Raw genomic sequence first — 18,145 nt, 5'->3', positions numbered from 1 at the left:
CCCTGGTACATTTACATGTTTGGGTGAGAGCTCGCCCAGCTGTTTCAGGATTCGCTGGTGAATGTAGCTTGGAATTTTTTTTTTCGATTTTCTTGTACGAAGTTGTTCGTATATCATTGATAAACCCAAATTACGAATAAATTCTGTTCTCTTTATTCCAATGTCTTTATTCATGCTCGGTTATGATATTTTCTGACCTAACCCTCACATTTGGACGCTGAAAATTCTTGCACCACTTTGAACCATCTTTAGATATATAGAAAGGCCCACGTACATGCCGAGAAGCTGATACTCTTGCACTGAGAAGAGACAAGGGTAATTCATCCTCGGGATCGCTTTGTGGTTTATTAGTTACAGCATCTTCTTGTCTAATGTTAGACGAAACATCACCGGGGTCATTGCCCTCTTGCTCCGTGCCAGAATTCACCGCGTGTTCACTACAGTGATCAGTTTCTCCTTCCGAACTGGAGTCATCTGAAGAATCAGTTGCAGCCTCCTCTAACATAGCACCATCCAATCCATTCTTCTTGTCTTTCACGATCCATTTCGACCAGAAACTAAAAATAAAATAAAAAAAATAAAGTTGCTACTAAAATATAAAATTAAAATGATATAAACTTGTAATGTAAAATCATAAATAATAACAAAAGTAATAAAAGAACAATAAAAATTAATTACATAAAAAAAAATACTTCAAAAATGACGTGGGGTATTACATACCCGTGACAGGTTTGCACACGAATTACTCAGCCGATGTCCGGCGCAACACTGCGATCACGCCACTGTCCCCTCCTGCAAACCCTAGCCCGCAGGTACTGAGCGCACGAGTGTGGCCAGACGAATATTTTAAAAAATACATAACTTTTTAAGTATACCCGGGTATGAAATACCCTGGGTCATGCTCGCCGGGTTAAGAAAGATTTTAGGATTTTATTGCTGTAAGTGCAGATTACTATGCATATTTAATAATACCAAAAATTGTTCCGTTTTCTGCGAAATCAATATCATAAAATTAAATGTTCGAAATGCATCCAACAGAAAACATCTCTGGTAAATTACATCCACCTATAAATTAAAATGTTTTGAAATTTCACGTTTTTATTATAGGTTGTAATAGTGAAAATGTTATGTATATCGTTATAATAAACATTAATATATCTAAGAAAGTCTCATTGAATTGGTTATCTTAAGAATTTAGAGTGTTGGTGGTGTAGGTTGGAAATTAAAAAAACTCCATTATTTTTCAGTCTTAATCTAATTTTATAAGAAAACATATTAACTGTCCTATGATATTTAACTGTAGGTGTAATTTACTGCAATAGATCAGCAGGCTATGTTCCAAAATCCAATCATATTGAGAATTAATAAAACGTACGCTAAGTACACTCATAGCTCGAAACCTGCTTCGCGGATGATGAAGACAAGCAGGTACAGAAGCGCCCGAGCCTAAATCACAAATCTAAATTCATCATTTCTATGCTTGCACAACCGGGAATCGAACCCAGAGACGCTTTAAAAGAAGACAATAGACAGAGAGACAGTAATACGTCGCTAACGATGACGAATATTAATCGCTCGTCAGTTACTTACTATTTAGTACACAGGCCCTGTGACCGTGAGGTCAAAACATGGGTGAAGTCCGTTTATGTTAACGTTATATAACTTGCGAACGCATGAGAACTTTTCTGTCGAAATAGCTACCAGAATGTAAATGCCGACTGCGAAACTACTTTATAGTATGGCAGCGGACGCGGCTTGCGGCTTGCGGCTGCGGCTTACGGCTGCGACTCACGTAGCACATTCGTGTAGAAATTCTTTTATTTAAATATTGTATTTAATGTTATAAATTAAACGTTAAATAAATGTATATTAGTTGCAAATTATATATCTACATACGCCTTGAAGTACCAGAAAAAAAATAACACTTTATGACACTAAGAAAATGAAAATTATTTTATTGCTTAGCATTAAAGATTTCTTTTAAAAAATGCTGTTGCCGCAAGCAAACAAAATTTTGATTACTTTTCGACTTTCCTGATATTTATATTTAATGTAACACCAAGCGCTGCAGGCAGAATTCGAAATTAAAAAATAATGATGACTTGCTTTAATGGAGAACAAAAATATTTCATGAAAAACTGAGAGATTTTTAAAAAATAATTCTGAAAGGTATGTGAAGTCTACCAATACGCACACACTTGCCCAGCGCGGTAAAATATGGCCTAATCCTTCTAATTATGAGAGGAGACCCGCGCCCAGTGAGACAGTACTGGCTTGACGACGAATTGTAAATAAGAGATCAAGTACTCTAAACTAATAGTTTACGAAACTTGAACCAGTCGCACACACGCAATTAACGCATAACGCACGCAGTTATTTATAAACCAACGACAAGTTTGTATTTACAACTACATATGGGTTGCGTATGAAGTATTAATAATACATTGACTCCTATTTAATCCACTTCGTTAAAGCTATGTACCTTATTGTATCTGTACCCTTAGTATGAGATTTTACGTTTTCTCGAAAACGGTTACTATTTACGTTTTCGCTAATACAGTGCCCCCATGAACTATATTGGAACTAAAATTTCTCAGTATAAATTAAAAAAAAAACGGAATAGTCAACCGCTACCATATTTCATTTACCACGAAATTTTTGTTCCGATACAGTCCACGGAAGTGCTATCTATGTGAGCCAAAACGTAAACGGTGAACGTTTTCGAGCAAATGTATAAACTCATACTAAAAGTACTAAATATTGTTTGTCAAATAAATGTTCTTAATTTTAGCAAAAACAAGAATACTTTTAACAACGATTACGTTGCAATAAACTTTTTACACCAATTATGAGAACGTCGTTTATAATAGGTGGATTTACTACTTCAAGGGTATAGGACCAGTACATTTCGATCGGGGAAATACCACCACCATGCCTATTTCTAATATGAACCAGTTCGTACGTTTCGTTGTAGAGAATGGATGCCGGCTGACTTATATATTATCAGGTGGTCATCTCAATTCTCAAAAGTCGCAACGCATTTATGATAGTTTTCAGGTAGCCAATGGACGGTAGTTTTTTTTTTTTTTTTGTTGACGAGGGGGAAACCTTCAAAAGGTACCCGATGCCTTGGGAGCGACACAGGGTTATGTGGGACTCTTACCTCACTAAAACCGTCTGGTGCGTACGACGGTATGCGACCACACATACCGCCGTCCTTCCCGGGGCCGTTGGCTGGGCGGTTCGAGCTCCCAGTCTTGCCACCCACGACCCCAGAAGCCCCCTTTTAGTCGCCTCTTACGACAGGCAGGGGATACCGTAGCCCTATTATTGTCCCGGAACTACAGGGATAAATGGACGGTAGCTTATAAAAAGGTAATCCCACTTAGGTACAAAACAATTTTAAATCTTTCTAACTCGTTTTTGAAATGGACAGCATAATAAAGCCTAATTGAAACCTAAAGTGGTAATTAGCGTACTACAATACGACGGATACGTTTATCTGGCTAATTATTCCATCAAAAGCTTATTCATCGTTCGTAAATTGAATAAACAATAAAAACTTCCATGAATGACGGAGGAAGCGTCGCGGAATGCGACGGAGGCGGGCCTCCCGTTTACCGCAAGCGTCTACGACAGTGGTTCTCAAAGTATTAATCAAAATATATATTATTTTAATTTTCGTAAAATTATATTATTTACAATTTACATTTAATTATTTACAATATGAACCTAATAAAAAGGTACTAAAGTAATATATGAAACAGGCTTTACTTTTAAAAAATACTTTTTTTTTTTTTTTATAATATAAGAGTAGCAGACGAGCATGCAGTCCACCTGATGGTAAGTGGCTACTGCCGCCCATGGACATCTGTAATCAACCCCAGGTAGGATTAGATATTCCTACCTGAGGTCGGCCACAGATGCGCCGCTACCCCTGAGGACTAAGCTGGAACGCCTCGGAAAAGTCTGTCTCCCTTACCACACCCTTCAAACCGGAACACAGCAGCGCTTAACACTGCTGTTATTAGGTAGAAATAGGTGTGGCGGTGGTGCCGCCGGAGTCGAACCACAAAGGGTTCTACCACCTTAAGCCTTACCACTTATCAATATTAGTTGGAAATATTTAGTTATTTACCGGGTTTACACGCTTGCATTTAACTTGTGCTGTTCGTATCTATGTTTGGGTTGAATTTGCAATTGAATATTAAGCCAGTCAACCCCAACTAATTGATTGAATTTGATAAAACATATTTGCTTTGGATGACAATATATGATTGAGGAAGGCATTCTAAATCAAATATGCCCCAAGGTCACTTATTTATTTTTGCACCCCTATGCCATGCGTATCATATGAAAGAGTTTTTAGATAAGGATAGGAAAACATAATTCTCTTTTCTACAAAATAAAAACGGTTCAAGTATGGTGATCAAGTCTTCAAGGTCTTTATAAGTATACCTTTAGAATGCAATACACTGACTTTTACATTTAAAGGGACAGAAAGGCGACAGTGTGAGTCTCAAAATAATATTTGTAATTGTCTCTTGGTGAATTATTTGAAAACCTCTTTTATTTGGTAATACATAGTTACACGTCTTTATTCAATAATAAAGATTTGAAGTTTTTATCGATTATTCATCGACGCATATACCACTTTACATAAAATATTTTATACACTACATTAAAAATAGTATAAGCACCATCCAACCAAACATGTTTGAAACAACAACAATGTAAGTAGGTTCTAGAATTTATATTAGATAATAAAATTGATATTTTAATGCCTTTACCTTCGTACACCATAACAATCCTAAGTGATGAACTAAAGAACTATTGTTTTGACGTATAAGAGTTCAAAAAATATTGAAGATGGTACCTAGCTACAATAATGTGAATTAATACATTTAGGTAATTATTAAATGTATTAATTAAGATTATTAATTATAAAACTTAAAACCAATATGTAAAGTTCTTGAACGAAGCCGGTAACGGAACCATTGCTAGAGAAGACATTTTTGGATTACAAGAACCCTATAGTTAATAACTTTATCCATAACAAATTTTACGCATTTACAACATTTTTAAACTTTAAACAAATTAACATTAATTGTCAGTGACAACGTGCCTTCATAGACTTTTACCATCCAAATAGATTGATTAGTTGTTCCATGTCAAGGATGATGCATCATAATAAGGTCTTATCCTTGTTATCCAACGACCTATGATACAAAGTGGAAGTGAATCATTAACAATCATGACCCTTACATCCGAATTCTTACGTCTTCGTCACCCATTGTATCAGACTGTCAGAACTGATTACAACATCTAACTACGTTGGAGACATTACATGTTTGTTTTGGATGTGTAATATTATTGTATAGAGACGTATTAAGTAGATACTAAAATTCAAGATCAGAAAGAAACTCAGTCTCTCAATAAGGGGTTCGTGGAGGATCCTAGGCATGCAACTTTGATTTTTCACCTTTATTTGTGTAAATTTAATACATATTACTTATAAATCAAATATTACTTGTTTAAATCCTGAAGAATAACATCGTGGTGAAACTTGCCTGAGAATTGTTGAAAGAAAAGTTTTCAGGTATGTGAGAGACAAATCCGCACTTGGCCAGGGTGGTGGTCTACACACAAAACTCCTCTCACAGAGGAGATCCATGCCCTTCAACAAGACGGTAATGGGTTGACGACGACATTAAAATGTCTGTGATTTAAAAAAATTCTTCGTAAACCTAAACTTATTCAAACAACAAAAAGTATAAACACCTTTTTAAATTCCAGTTGAGCAAAAACGCGTGCGGAATTTTTACATCTCTATCGGTATCATCAGAAATTAATTACCCTAATAAATTATCCCTGACATCTAAATGCCACCTGTTTGGCATAGCAATAACATTCGACCTAAAGTTTATTCCACAAAATTAGGTAACAGCACACGTAGGCTCATTGGAATGTTCTTGCATACCATCCAAAGCGTATCAATCTTGTACATTGAACCCCTCCCAAAGATCACGCCATATTCACAAACGCGGCCTTCGCAGCAACATTAAAATAATGTCGAAATGCGACCAAATGTCGTAATAAAAGATGGCTTACCCAAAAATATGTTACTGCCATAAAAGAAACAATTGAAAGCACTAAGCGTAGGCGCGGAGCAGAACAACTGATAGCAATAATCGCGACGTGAATCAGTACCAAGATTAGGTACAAGAACGGTAGTTAAATAACCCTAATATGGCCGATATTATTCGCCACGCGCACATAGGTCACAGTTATTAGCGTAATTGTCTTCGCTGAGTAGGCGAGCCATTGTTCGTGGTGTTACGTGAATAACTAAACGGTTATCGGATTTCGATCTTAAAGTCGCCGTTAGGCTTTTATACGCTTATAAAAGTCCAGTGTTATATCTTAACTAGCATCGATTGTGGTGGTTTGTTAGCTCAATGTGTCTTTATTTACATGTTAGTTATGATTACACCTATGAGAATATTTTTCATGCTAAGAGCACATTGTAGCTTTGCATTTATCAGTAAGCTCAAGTTAATATGTAATGATAAATAGATAAACTCTAAACGGTCGTAAACAAACTTCAAACAGTTGTTTCAAACTTGGCCTTTCAATCGGGGCCACATATTAAATCGCAAGCGCGACCTCCAACTTACCAAAAATTATGTGCTTAATTGTCATTAAACTTACCTACAGCTTGAGGGTTTCAAAAATTGTTCCCAAAAAGTTAAAGTCTACCAATTTGTACTTGGTCAACGTGGTGGACTATGTCCTAAGCCCCTCTTACTCTGCAAGGAGGTACCCAGCAGTAAGATAGTATTACCCAAAGTGGTTTACAACGATTCGTAATGCACGGTCAAACTTGCTACATATAAGAGTACGTTGGAATGCCTTATAGGTACACCTTACCACACTTCATGTGAGATCACTTTGCAAGCAATACTTATATAATTTGGTTTGATGCCGGTTCTTCCGCAGTCAAGTGTACTGGAAATCCAACTACATTTAATTATGTAGAGCGAGATTCCATATAGTGATGATTCGTATCATATGAGAAGCATGTATTAGCAAGATAAAAAGTAGGATGCACTATGCATGCATCCTAAACAACATTATTACATACATTTTCACAATGTTGCATGTTCTTGATATTTAGTATGTAAATATGTAGCCTTTTTTATAAAATCTTATAAATGAACCAGACTTCATACATACATTATGCAATATGCATACACTTGCCATCCAACACCATATGCACCTATATCTTATATATAAAATTCTCGTGTCACAATGTTAGTTACCGTACTCCTCCAAAACGGCTTTACCGATTTACACAAAATTTTATATGCATTTTCAGTAGGTCTGAGAATCGGCTACTATTTTTCATACCCCTTGGTGATAAGGGTTGTTAACGTTTAAAAACGGGTCAGCTAGTACTTACTATACAAATAGACATAATATATACAAATTTTACTCAGTATTCACAAATATATTAACATATGTTATTCCGTTTTACCCAAGATCAAAATTGGATAATTTGTAAAAGATATTTATTTTGGTTAATCTTTATATATATATTTCTTATGTGCGTGTGTATGTCACTGAACTCCTCCTAAAAGACTGGACTGATTTTGATGAAATTTGTTGTGTGTGTTCAAGGGGACTTGAGAATGGTTTAGATTCACAATTTAGTCCGTGGGAAAAGTTTTTTTTAATTAATTTTTAATTCGTAAGTAGTTATAGAATCGGAAACTATGCATTTGATCAAGTGATGATCTTTAGCAAAGTTGTTGTCCAAGAGCCCACGAGGGTTTGGGAATTGGTAAGACCAATTTTCGACAGATGGCACCACTGTCATTCCAATGCAGGTACAAATTTTCCGTTTTATGTATGTCATTTTATTTATCTAAAATGCGGGCGAATCCGCGGGCACCACTAGTATTTTGTAAAAATCGATTTTTGGTAGTGTAACATTTAAAACATCAGGTTAATTTTATTAATAAAGGGGTACGAATCATCAGATGGACATTGAAACTGCTATTTATTTCGAAATTATGAATAGATACTAACTACAGATTTCTTAGTAACTACCTAGTTTCGTTCAATTAAATCACCTACACAATTTCTGATTGTTGCCCAATCAGCGTCATCACGTCGCCAATCTTATTTCACGCTTTTCATATTGTACCTTCCACTCCTTACTTAGGACTTGGTAACTGATATTTATATTATAGAGCGCAATCATTTATTGTTGAGTCGTTATGAAATAGTACACTTAGTTTCAATCTATTATATCCTATACCTTTCTCTGTTGTGTGTGTGTTAGGGATGATCTAGTTTGGTTCAACTTCTGCAATCTGGAGGTCCGGGGTTCAAATCCCAGACACGCATCCTTGATTTTTCGTAATACAAATAATTGTCACTTATGAAATAGCTGAGAAATATACATATATGTATAGAGGTACTTATTAAGAAAATCTACAGAAAAAAAGTCGAAGATTAGAACCCTTTGTGGTTCGACTCCGGAGGCACCACCACCACACATTTCTGCCTAATAACAGCAGTGTTAAGCACTGCTGTGTTCCGTTTTGAAAGGTGTGGTAAGGGAGACATACTTTTCCGAGGCGTTGCAGCTAAGTCCTCAGTAGAGGCGCATCTGTAGCTGACCTCAGGTAGGAATATCTAATTCTATCTGGGATTGATTACAGATGTTCATGGGCGGCAGTAGTCACTTACCATCAGGTGGACTGCATGCTCGTCTGCTACTCCTATATTATAAAAAAATAATTAAATCTACGAATTCGCACTTGGCTGTGGTGAACTATGCCAAAATCATTTCATTCTTAGACGAGAGCCATGTCCAACAGTGGAACAGTAATCAGTTTTTTATAAAGATCGTCCATTTTATTAGTGAAATATATCAAAACATTATAAAGGAAGTCTTAAATTGCGTAACACCGCAATGACTAACATCTAAAGTATTTCAAAAACAAGAAGTGTTCTAGATTCATAATCCACTATTTCAATATTAATCGATGTTAACGCCATGTCAATTAACAGTTATCCAATACTCTTGCTAAAGTTTGATTTTGCTGGTAATATTGTCTAACGTGTAATATAACTTACCGAAAATAAAGATAAAGATTGCTATTTTATTGATTACTAGCTGACCCGGCAAACTTTGTACCGCCTTAAAATCTATTTATCAAATATATTTTATATAAAATATAGCCTATGTTATTCGTGGATAATGTAGCTTTCGAATGGTGAAAGAATTTTTTAAATCGGTCCAGGAGTTTTTTAGCCTATTCATTACAAACAAACAAAGTTTTCCTCTTTATAATATTAGTATAGATAAAAGATAAAGTATTGTGAAATATTCACGTACCTATGTTAATAACCAAACTATCCATTTTCGTTTACCAAAAGTCGAAATTTGATAAATTCTAGTAAGCAGAAGTGGTCAATATTTGATCTTTGGTAAGTAGAACATTGGATAGATTGGTAAATAATAATGGGCGTTAATCCCTAGTAAAATCAACATGAAAATGACATACCTTTATCTTTATCATAAAATTGTGTTATTATGTATGAGATACTGAGCCTTATGTCAACATTACTGAAATTACTTAAATATTATACTTAAACACAAAAAATCCTTTTAAAATTTTCACCAATCAAATAATTTTAAAAGCGCCTAAAATTATTTTTATGGAATTAATTTTAAACAATGTGCGCGCAGAAGTTTTATAAAAGAAAACACACAAATAAGATGTAAATTAATCGACTCTAACTTTTAATCTTATTCTGTTGTACCAAACAAATACATTACATTCATATTATACATTACATTACATTATTATACATTACATCAAAGCGAACATTTAGGTACAATTGTATTACAGAGCCAGACATGTTACACTCAGTTAACATACGAGTAAATGTGTTTGAAACGCTTCAGACATACAATAGCATTCAATATTGAATCAATAATCTATTTCATTATGCAATTTCTCTGTTCGTAATGGATGTTATTCAGTTGAAAACGATGCCATTAATCATAGTTGGTGTAGCTGTATTTTGACCTAATAGATGTTACTAAGAACTAGTACTATTAGTTCATAAGTATATTTATTTTTGTCCCTGTAGTTCCGGGACCAGAATAGGGCTACGGTATCCCCTGCCTGTCGTAAGAGGCGACTAAAAGGGGGCTTCCGGGGTTGCGGACGGCAAGAGTGGGAGCTCGAACCGCCTGGCCAGCAACCCCGGGATGGACGGCGGTATGTGTGGTCGCATACCGTCGTGAACACCAGATGGTGTGGAGAGTTTCAAGCTCACCTGGGCGGAGCCCGACGGGGCAACGCGCCAAGTGGACTCCGGTTGCGTTCCGTTGGAGATCCCGGAGTCCTCTACGCAGCGCCGAGGACGGCCACCGGGGGGGTTTTAGTGCGGTAAGAATCCCACATAACCCCGTGCCGCTCCCACGGCATAGGGTACCTTTTGAAGGTTTCCCCCTCGTCCAAAAAAAAAAAAAAAGGTATATTTATTTTATATTTTCTTATCTTCACCCCACATTAGTCCACTGCTGGCCATAGACCTCTCCCAAGCCACTGAGCCCGATCTTTGGCTTCCTCATGTGGCTAGTTCCCGCCGGCTTAAATCGTCACGCCACCTTGCAGTGGCGTCCCACACTACGTTTACCTAGACGCGGTCTCCACTCTCTATTTAAATATTTTTTATACACAAACTATATAGAACAGGATGAACCTCGATCAGAAAAATGTTGCCACTCCTGAAAGCTAAAATAGTAAGTGTTCGCTCTGGTCGAATGCTAGCGCTACCACCAATCAATTTGTAATTAGGACTGCTATAAAATAGTTGTTCTATTTATGTCTAATAGTTGCAAATAAAAACAAAAATACAATGGTTTTAATACCACTTTTCTACTTTTAGACATCATTTTTATTCATTATTTTACTTCAGAGCTCGAAAGTACAAACAATAAGAAGTCATCAGCATTACTTTTTACTCTAGTTAGTATACTTCTTATTTATATAGTACCTACTTATATGTAAGTCATATTATAATACTTGTCCTGTTGATCCAAAATCAAACAAAAATGTGAGATACCTACATTTTTAACGCCTCACAATTATAAAATTACACTGCGTAAGCCTAATCACAAAGTATTTGCATGTAATTGGACCCATATCCGTTATAAGACCGGAATACTTGTCAGACATCCACAGGATTACGTACTGCTCATTAAAATAATATGCTGCAATAGACACATAGCACTGGAACCAATTCGATCTAGCAAGCCATCCGTAATTCCATCTAGAGAGAGTTCTGAGACGAGGAATTAAGTTATTTGTTTGATTGGATAGAATTTGATATGATTTAATCATAGATTAGTAAAGATTACTCACTCCTAACAAGAAAATGTACCCAGTTTTGAGAATTGAAATAGATGCGTAAAAATGTTTTGCCACGTCTCTGTGCTAAAATGTCCCTAAACTATTTAAAAATAATTATTTATTTATTACGTAAGTTACGTAATTATTACATAAATTAGTTATTTATTCGTAAATTTTCTCTAAAATGTTTTTTTTTTGTCAAGGATTCAAAAAAAGAACTTACTAAAATAAGCCGTTTGTGGCTTCATTCAATTTCAAGGCGGCGAAGTATCTTTACTTATCTATGGATTTAATGATAATAAATAGACGAATCAGTAGTCCTTGTGATATTACGATTCACATGCATATTTAAATGCCTTACCCTTGCTATTACCCAAACAGGTAAGGAAAACATTGCAAGAAATATAAAGAAAGTATCTTGCTAAAGTACACAATATGTTTCTTTTTTTTTTCAAAATAAATCATAGCATTTTTATTTTTACCATCCATGGTAACCCGTCCATTAGCAAATAAGCAATGGAAGCAACCGGCCGGTCATTCAGTGGTCATCGTCGCCTATAGGCACCGAATTCAATGAAACATTAATGCCATCTTAGTTTGATAATGGATGCATTGCTATTTGACTACATTACAACTCTTGGTATCCTAGTTCCTTCGCTAGAACTTTCTACTAGATAGTAATTATAATGCCGAATATAAAAGTGGTAGAATCTTTAAATTCGACGTCCAATGTCACACAATGTACCGACTATTATTGTTGCATCTCAATTTAACGTGCCGCTAACACACTGACCGCTATACCACGAGTGGTCGAGTGCGCTGACATAACGGCATCGGACGCGGCCGCCGACCCGTTATGTGTGGTATAGTACCACCGTACCTACGCTATATTGTATTTACTAAGATTGTATTAGTTAACTTTGGAGGTGTGAGGTAGCTGAATATGATGAAATTATTGGTCTAAGATCCAAATTGGGGAATCTTCAACTTTTGCTCTGAATCTTCATGCTTTTCAAAACTTTCTTATATAACTTTAATATTTTAAAAAATATCGCGAGTGGGTTAGGTAATATAATCTTAGCTGGACTATAATTAATCCAAAATTCAAAAATAGTTGGTATGACAGCCTCCGAAAAAAATGTATTTTGTTAAAAATAAACTTTTTCTTTCGTTTGTATGTGTAGATGTTTGCCACACATCATTACTTTGTAAAGTTTGATCCTTATTAGCGACACTATCCAAAAGCGTAATAATAAAGGATGTGTTTTATGTTATATTTTTGAACATAGTTGATATAAAATATTTTTCATACATTAAAGGGACGAATGAAGGTCGTCGCTAAGTCGGCTCTTCTCGTATATTGAGTTAATTTATATTTTACTAGCTGACCCGGCAAACGCTGTGTTGCCATATAAATAAAAAATGTTAATGGTGAACAACCCTTATCACTTAGGGGTATGAAAAATAGATAGTAGCCGATTCTCAGACCTACTGAATATGCATATAAAATTTGGTGAAAATCGGTAAAGTCGTTTCGGAGGAGCACGGTAACTAACATTGTGACACTCGACGAGAATTTTATATATAAGATATTAAGAATAGATTATTTACAGAATTCTTTTTGAACATCAATAACCTACTACCGCTTCGTAAGGTGTTGTGTTATGGAGAAAAAGCGGAAAGCAACTCTATAAGACATATCTTTCCATGAGAAAATTCTTCTACAATTATAGTCTTGTTAACTTTTACTCTAATTGAACATGTGGAGATGGAGGTACTTCCGACAGAGTTCCGTACAAACGGTTTTAACTTTCAAAAGCATTGAAATATCGTACATGTAGCCTATATTGTATTGATTGTTGCATAATTAGGTTAGTTTTCTGTAAGTCTACACACATTTATGGTAATAGTAAATTCCTTTTGGCTTTCTGTAGGAAGTCAACACCAGTACCCATTTGCTTATACAAATTTCAATCAACGCCCCTAGCGGATGATATAAAGTAAATTGTATGGGCCAATACGTAAACAAATACCAAAACAGTCATATTTGTCAAAACGTTAAAACTCATGGTAAGGGTACAGTAATAGTTATACCCTTTTATAATCTACGAGGAAATAATATTTACTTAATGTTAATAGTTACTACTAAGTAGTAGCTTGATAGTTATTATGTAGCTAGTAGTAATTACTAGCTACATAATAACTATCAACCGGACTATTACTAACCAAAGAGGTCACCGTCACAGCCGGTTTTGAGAGCTCTTTGTCTTGTACCGCATGTTACTACACGTAAAGTTGTCATATTTGTACACAAATAGCTTCTATGACCTTGTAAGACCCAATATATTAGATTAATTATTTTCTTCTTAAGAAAATTTTAAGAACATTACAGTTATTATTTTAATATGAAATGTTATTATTTAAAAAATGTATAATATTATTTATGTTACAAGTAACTGATTTGGCGAAAAATATGTTATTCAATTATAATAAGCGAATAAAACTAACTGGTGCTTATAACAAAATAAACGGTGCTTGTAATGACCTTTTGTAATTAATATCTATTTTGTTTGGATTTTGTAATCTGTTTCAACCTAACTTATAGCATAAAACCTGTAATAGTAATAACTCATAATTTTCTTAAAGTTTCTCGATACTTAAATCAAATATTTCTAAATTACTGATCAATTCACCTCAATAATTAACGTTACTGCCAACTAAAATAACATCTTAAACATCGTATTAACGTGCTTCAGGAATGGAACCAAATTGTTCATAAGTGGCAACTGATTGGATACTAAGTTATCTTTGCCAATTTAAAGGCTCAATTCTAATTATTGTTTTTAGGGCTCCGTATCTAAAGGGTAAAAACGGATCCGTATTACCAAGTCTCCGCTGTCTGTCCGTCCGTCAGGGCGTTTTATCTCTTGAACCGTAATAGGCAGATACTTGAATTTTTTACGGAATATACATAACGGTGGTCGCTAAAACAACTAAAAATAAAAAAGCGTGACAATAAATGCAGTTTGCCATACTTGAGCCCGCTATTTTTTGACAGGTTTTCATTTATCTAATGAACCGTAATAGGTAGAAAAAAAATTGCAATGCATTTATTTCTATGCTAAAAAATACTAAAGCATAAAAGATACTAAAAATAAAAAAATGATGGTACGGAACCCTCCGTGTGCGAGCTCGACTCGTACTTAGATAATTTTTACTTTACTTTTAGTACTTGTTGGCAAATCGTTACCTCGTTAATAGGTATGCTCTATTCTTGAACATAAAACATAATTTTAACAGTATCTCGTGAGAGAGTCATTTAATCAATTTAATTAATAGTTATGTTTTATTTAACTCTATAAAAATAATCACCAATCATGACTGCTAAAATCAAGAAAAAAGACTATTACAATTACACTGAGACTACGCAAGATGTCACTTCATCAATAGTCTTGTTAGTCGAGATAAGTCCACGAAGTCAATGATAAATGATGATCGAAGTATTGGAACCCGTTCTATTATAACTCCGACGGCACGACTACCACAACTATTTCTATTTTCTAACACCAGTACCCTTACCATGAGTTTTTACGTTTTGACAAATATGACTGTTTTGGTATTTGTTTACGTGTTTGCCCATACAATTTCCAATCAGCGCCCCTAGCGGGTGATATCAGAACTTGGAAATTGTATGGGCCAATGCGTAAACAAATACCAAAACAGTCATATTTGTCAAAACGTAAAAACTCCTGGTAAGGGTACAGGGTTTAGCTCTACTGTATTTTGTTTTAAATAATGAGAAATGAGACTGTCACGCCAGGCACTCTAACTTAGCCTTTAGGTATAACAACGCCTCTATAACCAACCTCTGGTAAGACTATTTGGTTAATAACAGATACTCTAACTGAGTCTTTACGGGTAACAAAGCCCTATGACTAATCTCTGGTTAGAGACTATTTAGTTAATATTAGATGCGTGAGAAACAATCACTTTCTATCAAGTGGATCAGTCTGATAACTAATTTTCATAGAAAACTATCTATCTATTGATATTAACTGTAACGACAGTCAGGTCTTAAATCTATTACAGTATAGTGAAATGCCTATATTTGTACAACCATACACTCTTTATTAGGAACGAGGAAAGTTTACTAAACAATTTGGTGCGAACCAATTTTCTATAACCATATTGCTGGGGTCTATTGCGCTGGGTGCTCCAGATTTGTGCCGGTCCATTGGCCAGTCTTACGTCGAGGAAGCCACGCCCTAGGATAATCTGACACAACGACCACTCGTTGCAAAAGCTTTCACAATATCATGTTACGTTCACCATTTACATTAGCACCAGGATTCTGTGTCTAACTGTAATCAACGTTTTTGAGAGTCCGTACAGCTTTAATATATTCAATTTTAGTATGTATGTACCTATTTTAAATAATTGGGATAAAAATGATATGTTTTAGATTCAATCGAAGTTCGTTTAGTGGGACTTATTGTATTTAGTTTAAAAAAGTATTATTTACAACGATTACTTTATTTTCATTGAACTCCGCATTAAATATACTATTTGTCAATTAATTCGCTAGTACTCGTAGCCTAGTAAGTAATACTGTTAAGTTTTCCGTTCAATCATCTGTGTCTTATTTTTTAACAATTGATCGAAACGTATTAAAATGTTCAAATAAAAATGATTTCTTTATACTGGTAGCTTAAACTGTATGATGGTGTACTGTATGATAGTAATGTTGCATATTTGACCAACTTTGAAAAAGCCGAAAGTTCTATTTCCGGTTGTATTTTTAATACGCTTTTTCTATTTCATTTTTTTACAGTTTTGTTTTGCATACGTCAATGACGCATTTGGACACAATGCTAACCTTGTGTCCTTTTATACTATTTGATAATTTTACAAAATGCACATTTTGGAAAATAAACAAATTTATCACTGAACAGAGGTGAAACTTTCCCATGAAAACTAATCATATCATTGTATAATTTCGGATGGATTCTATCGGAACAAATTGGTACAAACAATTTGTATATGTCGAAACACTATTGTTTTATTCGGATGCGCGTGTGAACGACTCGACCCACATACCTACTATTACTCATTTTATTGAGTTCATTCGTTCATAACATTTTTTTATCGTAAATCTCTCATGACTTGAATAGGCTTTTATGTTATGGAAGAAATATAATGAATGAAAGAGCTACGAAAATGACGCTTCCTAGGTTCATAACCTTTTATACTCCTACTAGGATCCCGTGTATTGTGATTGGTATAGATATACAGTACCTATAAACGAGTACCTAAACACCCCAACCTAGAAAATAATCAACGCCAGAGAATACCAGATTCTCACCTGAGATCGACCACTGATGCACCGACACCCCTGAGGACTATAGAATGCCTCGGAAAAGTATCCCTTCAAACCAAAACACAACAGCGCTTAACACTGCTGTTTGTAGGTGTGACGATGTTGCCGCCGGTGTTAACCACAAAGGGTCACCACCTAAAACCAACAGTTATTGTACAGTTATTTAACATGCTGTACTTTTCGTTATTCCAGATGCGGCGGCAGGCTCGGATCTCAGCCGGCGGCACGCTTGTAGTGCGTTCCGCCTCTGCTTTGCAAGGTATCGTCACATTTTTTTGAAGAAAAAAAAATAATGATGTAATTAAATATTTAGATTCAATTTATAACGTCTAACCATTGATATTTTATTTGATTTCAGTGTGGCTGTGGTTGCTGATATTTGTATTCCAAAATGAATTCCGGATATCCAGGTCCATTCAACCAGGAGTAAGTTATTACCAGTTTATTTTTAGAAGTATTTTATATGTAAAAAGTAGGAACATTTTAAAAAATATTACTACTATAGCTATATCTATAAAAAAATCACAAATTTCATAGCCAATTTCAAAGCCATACTCATAAATGAAACAGACAAAACAAAAATCAGAATTTTGTCTTATAGCATAAGCCTTAGTGTAACTTACACGACGTTATAGAATCAATCACAATAAGATGATCAATTATTCGGAACATTCTAGATTATATCAAAAATACATAGGTAGCTATGTACAGCCGAACATAGATTCTCCTCCTTTTTCGAAATCGTTCAAAATACCAAAACTAACGATAATACTACTGTAGTAAAATAGTCGTACTATTTAATACTTTTTAAAATACTATTTTAAAATAGCCAAAAATAGCAAATTTTTAATTCTTTATGATAAAACATTTTTAGTACAAGCTTTTTAATGCGAAATTCGCATTTTTGTACCATAGTTAAATATTTTAAATAAATTACGTGCTAAATATTTAAATTCCAGTACTTGGACTTCGACAATCTTCCTGAAACGAACTTCACGTGTACTGGTAAAGTGATCGGCGGGTACTATGCCGATCTGGAGACCTCTTGCCAGATGTTCCACGTGTGCACTGTTGGGCAGCAGGATGAGCCCATGGATATTAAGTTCCTTTGTCTTAATGGCACTGTTTTCGATCAGGTAAAATCACTTTATATTTACTTTAGATTTTCACTATCATTTTATGACAAGTAATGAAAGAGCATGCAGTTTACGTGATGGTACCTAAGGCGCTCGTGGACATTTGTAATCAACTCCAGATAAGATTAGGGTCTTACCTGAGATTGACCATAGATTCGTTGCTACCCCTAAGGACTAAATTGGAACACCCCAGA

At 35.0% G+C, this 18,145-nt stretch overlaps 1 protein-coding gene across 1 annotated transcript in view; it reads left to right on the top strand.

Annotated features, from left to right (window-relative positions):
• Positions 1-18,145, top strand: part of LOC140750591 (uncharacterized) — a 76,399-nt gene that overhangs the window by 55,426 nt on the left and 2,828 nt on the right. Inside the window, exons 3-5 of the mRNA XM_073084238.1 lie at positions 17,008-17,074; positions 17,174-17,241; positions 17,775-17,951. Of these exons, the coding sequence (XP_072940339.1) occupies positions 17,008-17,074; positions 17,174-17,241; positions 17,775-17,951 (312 nt within the window). The remainder of the gene's footprint in view (positions 1-17,007; positions 17,075-17,173; positions 17,242-17,774; positions 17,952-18,145) is intronic.

This window comes from Epargyreus clarus, unplaced genomic scaffold (assembly GCF_041222505.1).
Source record: "Epargyreus clarus isolate Ecla_fem2 unplaced genomic scaffold, WU_Ecla_fem_2.2 ptg000021l, whole genome shotgun sequence".
Taxonomy (NCBI): Eukaryota; Metazoa; Arthropoda; class Insecta; order Lepidoptera; family Hesperiidae; genus Epargyreus; species Epargyreus clarus.
The sequence above is the reverse complement of the archived record's forward strand: the minus strand, read 5'-3'. Positions and strand labels throughout refer to the sequence as shown.